The sequence below is a fragment of the Pleurodeles waltl genome, chromosome 6 (assembly GCF_031143425.1).
Source record: "Pleurodeles waltl isolate 20211129_DDA chromosome 6, aPleWal1.hap1.20221129, whole genome shotgun sequence".
In the NCBI taxonomy this organism is placed as follows: Eukaryota; Metazoa; Chordata; class Amphibia; order Caudata; family Salamandridae; genus Pleurodeles; species Pleurodeles waltl.
In genome coordinates, this window is record NC_090445.1 from 1,593,235,817 (window position 1) to 1,593,250,061 (window position 14,245).

General features: G+C 44.1%; 1 protein-coding gene across 1 annotated transcript in view; it reads right to left on the reverse strand.

The window, feature by feature from the left end:
- Positions 1-2,940: 2,940 nt before the first annotated feature.
- Positions 2,941-14,245, reverse strand: part of LOC138302175 (lipocalin-15-like) — a 65,978-nt gene continuing 54,673 nt past the window's right edge. Inside the window, exons 5-7 of the mRNA XM_069242524.1 lie at positions 13,826-13,927; positions 8,536-8,561; positions 2,941-3,169 (exon numbers count right to left, since the gene is read on the reverse strand). Of these exons, the coding sequence (XP_069098625.1) occupies positions 8,536-8,561; positions 13,826-13,927 (128 nt within the window). The 3' untranslated portion in view covers positions 2,941-3,169. The remainder of the gene's footprint in view (positions 3,170-8,535; positions 8,562-13,825; positions 13,928-14,245) is intronic.

Sequence of the window (14,245 nt, forward strand, 5' to 3'; positions counted from 1 at the left end):
CCCACACCAGAGGGACACCAGAGGATCAGGGACCCCATTCCAGGTAAGTAGGGTAAGTATAGGTAAGTATTTAAAAAAAATGTAAGTGCCATTTGGGGCCCTGACATTGGCCCCCTGCGATGCACTGGGTGGAATGGCCATGCCCAGGGTGCCCTGGTCTCCTGTGCTGCCCATTGTGCTGGTGAGCATGACTCCTGTCTTTTTTAAGACAAGAGTCATGTGATATGGATGGTTTTGCATCAGGAAATGATGCTAGGCTGGTTAGAGGCATTCTATTTGCCTCCAACCAGCCTAGCGTCATTTTTTGAGGCAAAAGCCCCCTTCCCTGTACCACTGCCCCCACCTGGCAATCATCAGTTTTTCTGACGTTAGCCCACCCTGAGTGGAAGCTTGCGGAATTCCATAAATTTAGCACCCAGCTGGCACTTTAAAATGACGCAAGCCGGCGCTTTACATTTTGCCGCAAAAATGCGTTTGCGCAATTTTGCAGAAAAAATTCTAAATATGCCCCTAAAAAACAAAAAAATTTAGTGGTATCCACTCACAGAGAATTCCAGCCCAACATAAACCGGAGAATAACAGTAGGATGCTGGTTCAGCCTAATGGACAAACATTGGTTTTATCTCTGTGTTTCAACAGTAGTTAAGGCTTTCCTCTTTACAATGCCAACATTCCGAAACCTGCTTCAGACCCTCCTTGTCTGAGTGTATGGCTTTCACTCACCCTACATGGTCCACCATCGTGGGTGAGTGTAGAATCCCTGAGGCCATCTCTGGCATGAACCCCTTTGCTCTCTCCATGTGCAGGTGAGTTCTCCATCTCTCTGGCTTCCAGTGCCAGAAAAGTTACCTGGGAGTCGAGATCACGTCATTCTTTGGACATGCAGCCCATCATTATCAGAATAATTGTAGGGTCTTGCACACTATACCTAATGTCCATTGCTTCAATATGGGTCTGAGTGCCAAGACTGTTTTCTTTTTAAATAAGCCTCAAAGGAGTAATCAGCAGAAATGTGATTCCTATGCCCCTCATAGGTATAGGGGGCGTTCTCATTTTGCCGTCATCACCACCTTTGTTGTTTGACAATGTCTTAAAAGCAGGCTATAAATAGCCTTTGTTAAGAGGATTTGTTAGGGTCTCATGGTGCAATCCAGTACACACTTTGGAACACTAAGGGAGTTTGTGGGGGGTGGAGAAAACTCTTGTCCTAGCACCTTCTGTAAGACGTTGGCCAGAAAGTCCATCAGACAAGTTGTTTCAATTTTTTGGCGAGATACTATAGAACCATACATTGTATTCCCAAGATCTATCTTCAAGTCAACATTTTTTAGTATCTGCTTGCCACATCTCCCATTGGCAGTCAAACGTATTGAGCCTTTCTTCTAGATCCTTCAGCCTTTTCTCTGATTTGTCCAGGCATTAGGGTAAGGAGGTATGGTCTAATTTCATCCACTTAACTTCACTCACATTCCTGAAGTCTTCTCATCCAGGAATGAAACACATAGTCAGACTGCTGAAATCTATTTCACAATGTCCTCCTTGCACTTGTAAAACCAACCATTTGTGCATGTAAACCAGGTTTGTGAATGAGGTCCCATATGGGACCACTCACAAAGAATGTTGTACATTTGTGCCTGCTCATCTAGTATGCGTGGTGCAGATTTACTACTTTCTGGAATTTGCAAAACTTTCCATTAGTACATTTGGGATAATGTACCAGACACAGGTTTAAAGGGTTCTCTCAAAAAGTATTGTGAACTCTTTTTTATGTGAAAAAAATGAACACATATATTTTTTACATGGGTAAAAATAACAGAGGAATTGGGGATGTCTCCTTCCCATTTGCACCATGGAAGGTTAATTACTATCACCATTGACAAAATTAAATGTTTGACTATTTCCAGGGAGCGATTTGACAGAAAAAGGGTTTCTGACTTCAACATCAAATTCCACCTTAATTCATAATTCAATTGAGGAAATCATGGAGGAAGGACTTGGCCTCACTGTTTCGAGTTAACCATATTGATGTGAAAATGGCTTGTTCACAGACTTACCCACCTAGAAGGCCCACTCCCTTCATAAAAGAGAAACTGCGTGAGAAGAAACTTTAGAAAGTGTATTTTTCTGAAGTGCATAAGTTTGTGATGGGGATTTCTTGTATCTGAGCAGAAATACGATGGATCGCGGTGATTTGTTATGTTAAGTATCTGTTTATATATGAATTCATGGAACCAGAATACATAAAGTATACAAATGTGTGCTGACATCCGCATTGAATGTCATGCACTCAGTGTGTCGAGAATGTGGATGTTGAGGCCTATCCCTCCGGAATCAATTTTGGAGGCACAAGTCTCGAGCTCAAGGTAAGGGTATGAAGGTCTTCACCTAAGGGTGAGAGAACACATTTGCTAAAGGGACAACACCATGGAATAAACATTAGACATAAGGATAACAAGGTGCAAGCAGCGGGGATGCTGTAAATAGCCCAATGCACATCCCAGAACCCACACAAGAGTCGAAGATAGAAATCAGTGTCGCACCAGGATAGAGGAGGCCTAGACAGGGAGATAAACTGACAAGAGGAGTAAAATCATTATCAACATCATTAAGAAATGGTAAGAGAAGCAGAGGATCGAGGGGAACTGAATAATGGAGAAAACAAAGGTGAATGGTTGAACAAACCGAGTGCAAACTTTAGCAAAAAGTGAAGTCACAACAACCACTGTTGCTTGACAAGGCAACTCTATACTGGTGAGGTTGAAATTCTTGGTTTGCCACTATTGACCCGAAAGTGTGCCTGATTTGTGTTGGTGTTCTAGTGGCTAGAGCTGTGCATGTTAGTCAGGGAAATGTAGTCTTTAGAATGTGTGCCATCTTTTCCAGGTTCTTCCACCTGAAATAACTTCAGATCACTCACTAAATCAGACATAGAGAAGCAAATTTGATTTTAAAAGCATTTATTGTTGGCCCAAAGCAGAAGTATCATCTCAAAGCAGCAAAGGAGGCTCTGGTGCCTTGCCGTCCCCTGGGCAGTGATTTTTGGAAGGTGAGAGGCCGGAATAAATTGACCAATCAGAGAAGGTTGTCTGGAGAGTACATGCTTGCCGTATTCCTACAGTTGTTACCATCGTTCTCTGCAGAAGTAGAGGTCCATTCTCTTCTGGGTACCCTGCAAGAGAAACGCACTGATGTCAATGGAGAGGTGGATGGTGATGTACAATGATGCTCCTGGCCTCTTGATCCTATGGAGGCACCACCTTAACACACTTCATGCCAGAATGTAAATATGGTTCTGAAGAAGTCAAGAGGGAGGTCTAGTGCTGAAGTTCATCAGCATATAGATGCCTGGTCCAAGCAGCCCTAACATGGGGGGTATTATTACTGAGATGCACTTGCAGTTAAAATATGTGGGTATGAGAACCGGTAGCTGACAAAGATAACTAAAGGGCATCACAATGGATGCTACAAATGCATATAGCAGATTAAGTTTGAGGTGTGTTGGGTGCACTGTTGAGCTAGTACTGGAATGGGATGCTGCAGGTCAGGATTGAGGTGCACGGGGTGTACTTGGGAGCCAGTAATGGAGTATCATGGGATGCTGCAGGTCAGGATTAGTGTGCATCGGATGTAGTGTAACACTAATACTGGAGCTTCCTGGAATGGTGCAGGTGCTGATTAAGCTACAGTGTGTGTACTATGAAGCTAGTGTGAAAGTAGCATGCAATGCTGCAAGTCTGCATTGAGGTACATGGGTGCGTAGGTGTCCTGTGGAGCTACTGTTGGAATATCAGAAGTCTTCGGGACAGAACTGAGGTGCATTGATCTAATGTGAGGCTATAAATAGAATAGCATTGGGTGCTGAGGATCAAGATTCAGGTACATTGGATGTAGGACTGAACTGCAAGCTATACTGTGTGGGATTTACTGTTCTGCTGGTACTAGCTTGTGGCACAAAAGCAAGGCTGCAGTGCAAGAAAAGAGCTCTAATGTGATGCATCACATTATCGACGTGTGTCAGTCTACGCCTGTAAGTCTTTTCTCCGCCCAGTACTGCCTACTGTATTATGTCATGGATGGCTGGGTTCAGTGCCAGGGCCACTGGAATTATGTGGCAGGGGAGGGCCAAATTATGTGGCAGTATTAACTAAATTATGTGGCAAAAAAGGCAACCGATGCAGACTAATGCAGCATAATTTTCAATAGTATTTGAAAGTATGACTTCATTGTTTTTTCATTTGTACATGTTAACACTATCTTGATAAATGGTTGACCTCACTAGTACCTAATTAACAGCCAAGTGCAGCACTAGACAACTGAAAGGTGATCAGTCAACCTTTGCAAAGGGCTTTTTGTTAAAACCTGCAGGTTATGCAGCAGATGATGGATTATGTAGCAAATGCGTCAAAAGTATAATCATGTGGAACACACCACAGCTGTAGAATTGTATAATTCCAGTGACTGTGATCTTTGCCCATGCACAATCCATTCCAGGAATATTTTTTTACTTTCAAATAAGCCAGTTCTGTAAGATTCTTATTTGTGTAAATTCTGTCCTATTCACGGTCATATGTGACTCATTTCAGTTCTACCTGTTTGTTTTATTCTGCCTACTTAAGCCGGTTCTGCTTTGTCATGCAACTAATTCTGCCTAAACAGGTTAGAAATCTTCGCTCGTGGAAGTTCATTTTACCCATGTTAGTGTGGCCTACTCATGAATTTTATGTCTAACATTCAAATGCATCCTAGATGCTAGTCTTGCGTAATCATGTTGATTTCCTGTGCAAATGACGTTCTTTCACCAGGTGCCATTTCTGCCTAATTCGTCTGCCTTATTTTGCCAGTTCTTCCATGCCATTATTTCTGTCCTCTCGTGAAAGCTTTGCATTGCCTTTCACACCTGCTAACCATTGCCAGCTCTGCCAACCCACTCCACAGTGCAAAGTACTAAATGAATGAACAGGAAACAGTTGGGAACACACTGCCTCACACGCCAGCATGCAGTTTTTTCCATTGAATTATGGTAGATGCAGGTCAAGTTTGTGCTTACTTCATTTGACGTCTGTAGTTTTTCACCTTAGTGGTGCAGCTAGTGCGGTATATCTCTGGACACGTGTTTCTGGGGTTAGCCCTTCATCAGTAGAGAGCAGCAGGCTGTTTTTCTGGGGTTGATGGAAATGCTGCCAATGTTCTCTCAGGTCTCAGTACCACGCACTGGCACACAGGTACATCAAACAAAGCTCAGCAGCTTGCTGGCTCAAGTGAGCTTTTTTTAAACAGGAAACAGTTGGGAGCACACTGCTTCATGCTTCAACATGCAGTTTGCCCCATTGAATTGTGGTAAGGGCAGTGCAAATTTGTGCTTACTTCATTTGCAGTCTGTAGTTTTTCACCTCAGTGTAGCTACTGCTGCATATCTCTAGAAACATGTTTCTGGGTTTAGCCCTTCATCGGTAGAGAGCAGTGGGCTTTTTTCTGGGGTTGTAGGAATGCTGCCAACGTCCTCTCAAGTCTCACTACCACTCACTGGCACACAGGTGGGACAACCAAAGCTTGTCAGCTTGCTGACTCAAGGGGCCTTTTTTAAACAGGAAACAGCTGGGAGCACACTGCCTCACACTCCAGCATGCCATTCACCGCATTGCATTATGGTAAATGCAGTACAAATTTGCAGTTACATCATTTTCTGTCTGTAGTTTTTCACCTTAGCGGGTGCAGCAAGTGCTGTATATCTCTAGACTTGTGTTTCTGGGTTTAGCCCTTCATCAGCAGAGAGCTCCAGACTTTTTTCTGCAGTAGCTGGAAATGCTACCAAAGTCCTCTCAGGTCTCAGTACCACTCAGTGGCACACAGGTGCGTCAACCAAAACTCTTCAGCTTGGTGGTTCAAGAGAGCAGTTTGCCCCATTGCATTATGGTAAATGCAGTACAAATTCATGCGTACTTCATTTGTAGTCTGTAGTTTTTCACCTCAGGGAAATAAAAACAGCCTGCTGCTCTCTGCTGATGAAGGGCTAAACCCAGAAACACATGTCTAGAGATATACAGCACTAGCAGCACCCACTAAGGTGAAAAACTATAGACTGGAAATGAAGTAAGCACAAATGCATTTGCAGTAATGCAGTGCGGGAAACTGAATGCTGGAGTGTGAGGTGGGGTGCGCTCAACTGTTTTCTGTTTAAAAAGGCTCCCTTGATCCAGCGAGCTGATGAGCTTTTGTTGATGCACCCGTGTGCCAGTGAGTGGTACTGAGACCAGAGAGGACTTTGGCAGTATTACCAGCTACTGCAGAAAAAAAGTGTGCTGCTCTTTAATGATGAAGGGCTGAACCCAGAAACCTGTGTCTAGAAACAACACTAGCTGCACCTATTAAGGTGAAAAACTTTAAACTGCAAATGAAGTAAGCACAAATGCGTTTACCATAATGCAATGGTGCAAACTGAATGCTGGACTGCGAGGCGGGGTGCTCCCAGCTGTTTCCTGTTTAAAAAGGTTCCCTTGAGCCAGCAAGCTGATGAACTTTGGGTGATGCACCTGTGTGCCAGTGAGTGGTACTGAGACATGAGAGGAAGGGCTATACCTGGAAAAATGTATTTAGAGATATACAGCACTAGTTGCGCGCACTGAGGTGAAAAACTACAGACTACAAATGAAGTAAGCATGAATGCATTTACCATAATGCAATGGGGCAAACTGCATGCTGGAGTGCGAGGCGGGGTGCTACCAGCTGTTTCCTGTTTAAAAAGGTTCCCTTGAGCCAGCAAGCAGATGAACTTTGGGTGATGCACCTGTGTGCCAGTGAGTGGTACTGAGACATGAGAGGAAGGGCTATACCTGGAACAATGTATTTAGAGATATACAGCACTAGTTGGGCGCATTGAGGTGAAAAACTACAGACTACAAATGAAGTAAGCCTGAATGTATTTACCATAATGCAATGGGTCAAACTGCATGCTGGAGTGCGAGGCGGGGTGCTCCCAGCTGTTTCCTGTTTTAAAAGGCTCCCTTGTGCCAGCAAGCTGATGAGCTTCGGTTGTTGCATCTGTGTGCCAGTGAGTGGTGCTGGGAACTTAGAGGACTTTGGCAGCTTTTTCAGCAACCCCAGGGAAAACATCCTGCTGCTCTCTACTGATGAAGGGCTAACCCCAGAACCACATGTCTAGAGATATACCGCACTAGCTGCTCCAACTAAGGTGAAAAAGTGCAGACAAGAAATGAAGGAAGCACAAATGCATTTACCTTAATACAATGGGTAAACTGCATGCTGGAGTGCGAGGCGGGTGCTCCCAAATGTTCCTGTTTAAAAAGGCTCCCTTGTGCCAGCAAGCTGATGAGCTTCGGTTGTTGCACCCGTGTGCCAGTGAGTGGTGCTGAGAACTTAGAGGACTTTAGCAGCATTCCCAGCAAAACCAGAAATAAAACCTGCTGCTCTCTACTGATCAAAGACTAACACCAGAAACATGTCTAGAGATGTACAGCATTAGCTGCACCCTCTACAGACCTCAAATGAAGTAAGCATGAATGCATTTACCGTAATGCAATGGGGCAAACTGCATGCTGGAGTGTGAGGCAGCGTGCTCCCATGTGTTTCCTACTGATTTCATGAAATTGTCACAGTGTAGTGTGCCCGTCTGCACTCAGTGAATCCCAGGGTTCACCTTCAACATAAGGAATGTAGTTAGCTAACATAACTAGGGTTTATTATGCACTGGGCCCAGCTGCAATAGGCTTGTTTGCCCGCTTTGTCACCCATGGGGCACAATGATATTACTGAAGGGACCACAGACGCTTGGGTGGCCCTTGATGTAATAATGATAGTGCAGTGGCACATGTAGTGCCACCGCGTTCATGCGAGGGCATGCCCTCATTTGCACGGGATGTGGCCCCATGCAAATGAGGGAATCACTTTGCCTCTGCACTTAGGCCATATTACCAATGTGGAGGCAAAGGCCAAAATGCCTTTAGGAGGCCCACTTTCAGTGACCTCCTAAAGGCAGCCCTCTAGGGGGAGAGAACGGTAAACCCAGGCATCTCCCTGCAGGTAGCTGCTCGGTATTTCACTTGAAAAAGCTGTTCCCCTTTTAGCACGTGTCCGTGGCTGCCTTAGCATAATACGGCACATTTTTCCTGTTTGTGCCTGGTGAACCTTTTGAAAGGTGCGCCGTGGTGCAAACAGGTAAAGTGTCATATGTATAATAAAGCTCCTGTTCTCTTTCAGAACATTTTATTAGTTTAGGTTCAACATCGTGCCTTTCTCTGAAACATGAAATAGCTGACATGTGTTTCGCCCATATGCGCTTTTTAAAAAATATATGTCATATTTTTCTGTTGTTTGTGATTATATGCTGCATTTCTCATCCTATAAGTAGCGCCTCTTTTCCGAATGCTGACAGCTTTATTCTTGATCAGATGTACATCTGCCGAACTGGCGTGTGTTCCCACTTGTTCCTTACGTTTTTCCATTTCCTGATCTTTACATTTCATTCATTTGGTGCTCTGTGAATGTTAATAAGTGAACTGACATCAAACATGAACTCACCTAAAAGGTTCCAGGTACACATTCCACTGAAAAGGAAAAGATAGGGGAATAGGGTTAAACATTTTCATTACAGGTCACTCTCTACCGTAGTCTGAACAAATATTTACTGAATGCGAGCATTTCCACGAATGGATGATGGTGCCCTGGGGCCTAGGTGCAGAAAGAAGGGCCAATCAGCAGTTGTTGTGCAAGCATGTTTACAACTTGGAGCAGTGTTTTATCCCACGGGTGTCCTTAAATAATGAGCGTAGAACTCTTGCGCCCAGCGCCTTCGAGCTGGTGCGTCAGTAGCCTAGATGATGCCACTTTGTACCTGTGCACAGCAGGTGCTACTGACACATGTGCAGAATCAAAGGGGATACACGCCCAGAGAGGAGGTTCCCCCGCGGGTCCGTGCTGTCTTTGAGGCTAGAGTGAAAAATGAGGCCTAGTACCTCTGGTTAAAGTTTCAGAATATTTTAGGCAGAGGACATGCGCAGAATACATGAGAGAGAATGCGTGCAGGGGGCGTTTTTGCTAAATATGTGGTAGAGAAGATGTCCTGCTGAGAGCCTGAATGTAGGGCTTTAAGATGCGATCTTTAAAAGATGCTCGCAGGTGCCTCTGCTGGTGACTTATTAAGGATTTTGGGTAAGGATTTTGGGTCCCTGGGCATGGCACATTTAGGAGGCCCCTGTCCAGAAAGACTTTGAATTTTAGCACCACTTTCCTTTGCAGTCTGCTCATTTAGGACTAGCGCTGGAACGCGTCGTTGTGAGACAGCCATGTGGTGTATACATTTTATAACAACACAATTCCAAAAAATGCTTAGTCATACGCTAAACTTTCATTAAAAGGGTCACCCAAAGGCAGCTAAAATATGTCTTGCCCAGGCTCAAAAATTCTTAAAATTACGTTAGGGAGGAAAAGAATCAGAGGTTGCGCTAGGCAGAGAAGAGGGGTAATTTCAAGAAAGGGGTAAAGGTGAAAAAGAGGGAAAGTCACTATTCCACAGGGTCCCTTAGAAGGTGGTGTCCTGGGCTATTGCCCCCATGCTTTAAAACGTCTCTGCATAGGTGGCAATTTTCCCTGGTTCATCTGTGACTAGTTTAATCAAGCCCGTTTTTAATCCTAATTTTCAGGTACTTGTAGTCCCAGCTTTATATTGGGTTAACTAAAACTACAAGTCCCATAATTCTCAGAACCAGTGGCACTTGCAGGGCTGGCCTTAGCACTGGAGGCACCCTGTGCAACAGTCTTTTTTGGCGCCCACCCACCCTATGACCACCTCTTCGTATTCACTCACTACCACCTGGCAAATGTGCCATTCATCACTCCATAAACCCCCTTTCACATAAATTGATTTGTTTTAAAGCACCGGTTAAGGCTAGCTTTACTAATCCACCCAGGTAAAGTATAGTTCTGTTCTTTGCAGCAGGCATATTAACCCTCTACGCTCCTTCATAGCGAATCAGAGCTGCCACCAGACAAAACTCTCATCTCTCTCCCCCTATCAGGAAGATTAATCACAAGCGGTATCTTGACATTTTAATTGTTTCCTGGAGGCTGGACACACAAGGAACTTTTCAGCAGGTGCTTTTAAATCGCAAGTTTCATAAGTCATTGCTAAACACAGCGCCCCCTGAGGTCAGCGCCCCCCCCCTCCAATCCAGGCCAACACCCCATGCAGCCGCATTGCTCGCACCACCCTAAAGCCGGCCCTGGGCACTGGCCTACCTAGTCAAGCATGGCCCCTTAGAAACCTGGCATCTTTGTCTCTGGCCTCTGAGTAAATTTGTGGTAAATAAGGCACCATTCTCTCTCTCTTCTATGTAGAATTTGAGGCATAGAAGGTGCCCCAGGGTAATGTGTTCACACTGTAAAGTATAGATGATGGCCTGGGGGGACGTGTGCAAAATGTGGGGGGTGCTATTCTGCAAAAAAACAGAGCCCAAAGAGCAGTGTGTACAATGTCCAGGGTAGCAAGCAACTTTAGCTGTTGCTGGCCAATGGTGACACAGTGAGTTCTGGGTGTACACCTGAAAGAGATGTCCTAAATATGAAAGGGATATCTGTTAAGAGCTGGGAAACAATAAAACTTTTTTTGAGGGTGCCCGAAGGAGATATTTAAATATGAAAATTTCTTTATCTCATTTAGCATGGCCTTTTAACTCCAGCTCACCGGAATTACGTATCTGCGCTTCCAGACTTTCATATGGTGTTGTAACACCCTCAAAACATGTAATATTGATTAATTTCAGTGGAAATCACATTAACTAAAGTGCAAGTTTAGTAGAACCTTGCTGTCCTGATGGCAGGTAATTTAATTAAAGAAATGATTTATGCACATCAACCCATTTACTGTGTCTAGTAGACCCATAGCACAAAATAGTATGCATAATATGCAGAATTAATAGTGGAATAAACAACAGTCAAAACATTATGCAGTTGGGTGGTTACGAGCAAGTGGGTAGTTTTTAGGTCTCACCTAAAAACATATACTAAGAGTCTGTTTTGGGTCAGCCCCTTGCTCTTGATTGGATAGACTTGTTGTCTGTCTCACTTCCCTCATCCAGTGGCTTTTCTCCCTATCCTTCTGTTTCTCACACCATCTGTACAACAGTATTTGACTGGATGATGTATCCTCCCTCTACTCACATTAGATCTTGCATATATGGGACTGAGTATGTTTCCTACCACCCTCTCTGTTCACCCTCCTGCACCACCGCCATGCTACCTCTCACTCCCCCATCCAGCATCCTTTTGACACGTAAGCTTATGGTGTTTTAAAAATTGAAATGTTGCTGCTCTTGCACTATCAACAAGTGGCCATCTTGAAATGTTTTTCACATCATTCCTCGATGGCTGCCTGCACAGTGGCCATTCTTGAACAGGATTTATTAAAATAAACCAAAATGCATTCAGAGGCAGACCTATCATTTGGACATGCATCACAGCAGCCATCCTTGAGCAACATTTATTAAAACATTACAAAACACATACAGAGAGAGTAAAGTGGCTTTATATGGATGCATGCATCATCTGTGATGGTCATCTTTTGATGTAATTTGTAGCGTTTTAGAACCTGTTCCAATATGACTGCCACATATGCACACTTTTGCCACAGCTATTTAAGCCAAAAAAGATGGCAAAAGCAATAGTTTTCACCATTGAGTTCTTTTTTCATTAGTTTAAAAAAAAAAAAAATCAAAAGGAAACTCCCACTTGAAGAAAACGTGTCATAATGTCAAATATGACAGCTGGCCATCAAACTTTTCCAGAGCTGTCCATTACACTTTTCATACATTGACAGGAGCCACCATGATGGCTGTTCCTGCCGATGTATAGAAATGTCCTTCAGTGTGGCAGACATCTCTATATTTGCCGACGGAGTAGAAGCAGTAAAGTCCTATGCCACCCTGTCTTCCTTTAATCCATCTGCTAAATCCTAAATCAGGTCCTCTGTCTAGAGTGCACAGTGGGTTTCCATACTGTCCCAAGGGATTGCTAGTGGTTCGACTATTTGCATGCATCCATCCCATCACCTTTTAACTGCCAGCAGTATGCCTGGAAGCCTGAGACTGGTGTCTCTCTCCAACCCTACTTCTGCCAATGCTTGTGAGTTCTAAAAAGTAGTATATTTTCATCCTTTCGGGGAGTACTTCTATGGGTGCAGATTTGCCACTTTTTTGGTAAACTGGTCATCTGCATGACTCTGGACAGAGGAGACACAGTGACCCTCATCCGCCTGAACCTCTTTGAAGCATTAGACACAGTCTCCCACCATTTCCTCATTTAACACCTACATGACATCGGAATGTACGAATATGCACTCTGATGGATCTGCTCCTTCCTGACTGAAAATATTCAGTCAGTGATCCTGGCACCCTACACCCGTACACCACAGATGCTCGTAACCTCATCTGCAGAGTTCCACAAGGATCCTTCATGAGCCTGACCCCTTTAACGGATGCATGATTCCTCTAATCAGCCTCATCCACTCTCATGACATCAACATCTTCTCCTGCACAGATGACACCCAACTCATTCTCTCCCTCACAGACATGATACCCTATACACAATAAAGTTCAATGCCTGCATGACTGAAATTTCCCACTGGATGAAGACCAACTGTCTAAAGCTGAACACTGACAAGACCAACATCATGATCTACAGGAAGAGCACTTCAATGTGGGACTCCATGTGGTGGCCAATATAGTTGTGACTGATAAACGCTACACCACCCACACCAAGAAACTTTGGATCGTCATCATAGCAAACTCAAGATGACCACCCAAGTCAACTCAATTACCTCCTCATGCTTCCATATCCTGAAGATGCTGAGTAAGATTTTTCAGATGCCTCCCAATAAGCACCTGGAAAACCATCATACATGCATTGGTCACAAGTAAGCTAGCTGGACTACAGGAATCTCTTCTGTGCCAGGGTCAATAAAAAACTCACCAGAAGGCTGCAGGCCATGCAGGTTTCTTCACCCAGAATCACTCTCAGCCTCACTCACTGCACTAAATCATGCAACAGCTGAAGAAGCTCCACTGGCTCCCCATACACAAACAAGCACAATTCTAAGTCGTCACCCACACATTCAAGGCACTACATAACTTTGGCCCAGCATACCTAATGTTTGTATTTGGTTGCACAAACTTTCAGAAACCTCCACTTGTCCGGACTCTTACTTGCACACTTCCCACACATACAGAAAACCAGATCTGGTAGTTAAGCCATCTCCTACATCGCATCTAAAGCGTGGAATGACCTGTCACTACATATAAAAGCCTGCTCCTCACTTCTTGAATTCTGCAAGAAGCTGAAGACCTGGCTTTTTGAGTAATTCCCCTAGGCCCTATGTTTAGCTAGCTCTAAGCTGCTCAGCTCCAGGACACCCTCCTGGGTGATAGTGTACTCTACAAATATGCACAACATAATTAAATATATTTATGTTTCTGATCTAAAAAATGAACAGACTAAAACCTCTTACTGAAATCAAGATGATCGGGAAAAATCAGCAACAGACATAGCAGACCCGACTGAGGACCTCAGACTCAACTACCAAGCCAAGAATGTATTTATTTGACTGTGTCACACTGCAAAAACATCCCCCTGAAGCATCCGCCATTCTGAAGTTCTTAAATTGAATATCTTTAAATAGGGTAGTAACAACCTTTGCATATAAATTGCTGTTTTTAACGAGATTAGAAACAGGAAAATGGTGGGATGAAGCCCTATCTACAAAACAAGTTATTATGCACAAACATGTTATTGTTATTGATTGAAGTTTGTTTGTATTTACCATCGTGAGGCAGAACCACCATGTTTTCCTCGGTGAGCCCAATTGCTGTCATCAGCATCTTGAAGTGAGCTAAGGCTCCAGGGTGCACATCTGCTTCTCTAGCTGTAGACAGGGTTCGGGAGAAGAGCCCAACATCGGGTGCAAGCAGGACAATCAGTGAAGGAAAGAGACAAGATATGTGAAAGGAGCAAGAATAATGGGGTAGTAAACCACACATTTGTAATTTGTAAGAGGTACATAGCGACAGATTGAGCAGAAAGAGAGAGCAATGTAGGTAAGCAATGAAGAGGGGACAGAGACAAACAGTAGGTTGAGTTACCGTGGGGGCTGAGAGCCAAACATGATGGGACTGAGAGAGATGGGCCCAGCTTATGCATATTGTTTTCTAAATAGCATCCCTAGCCAGGTAATAGCTATCGT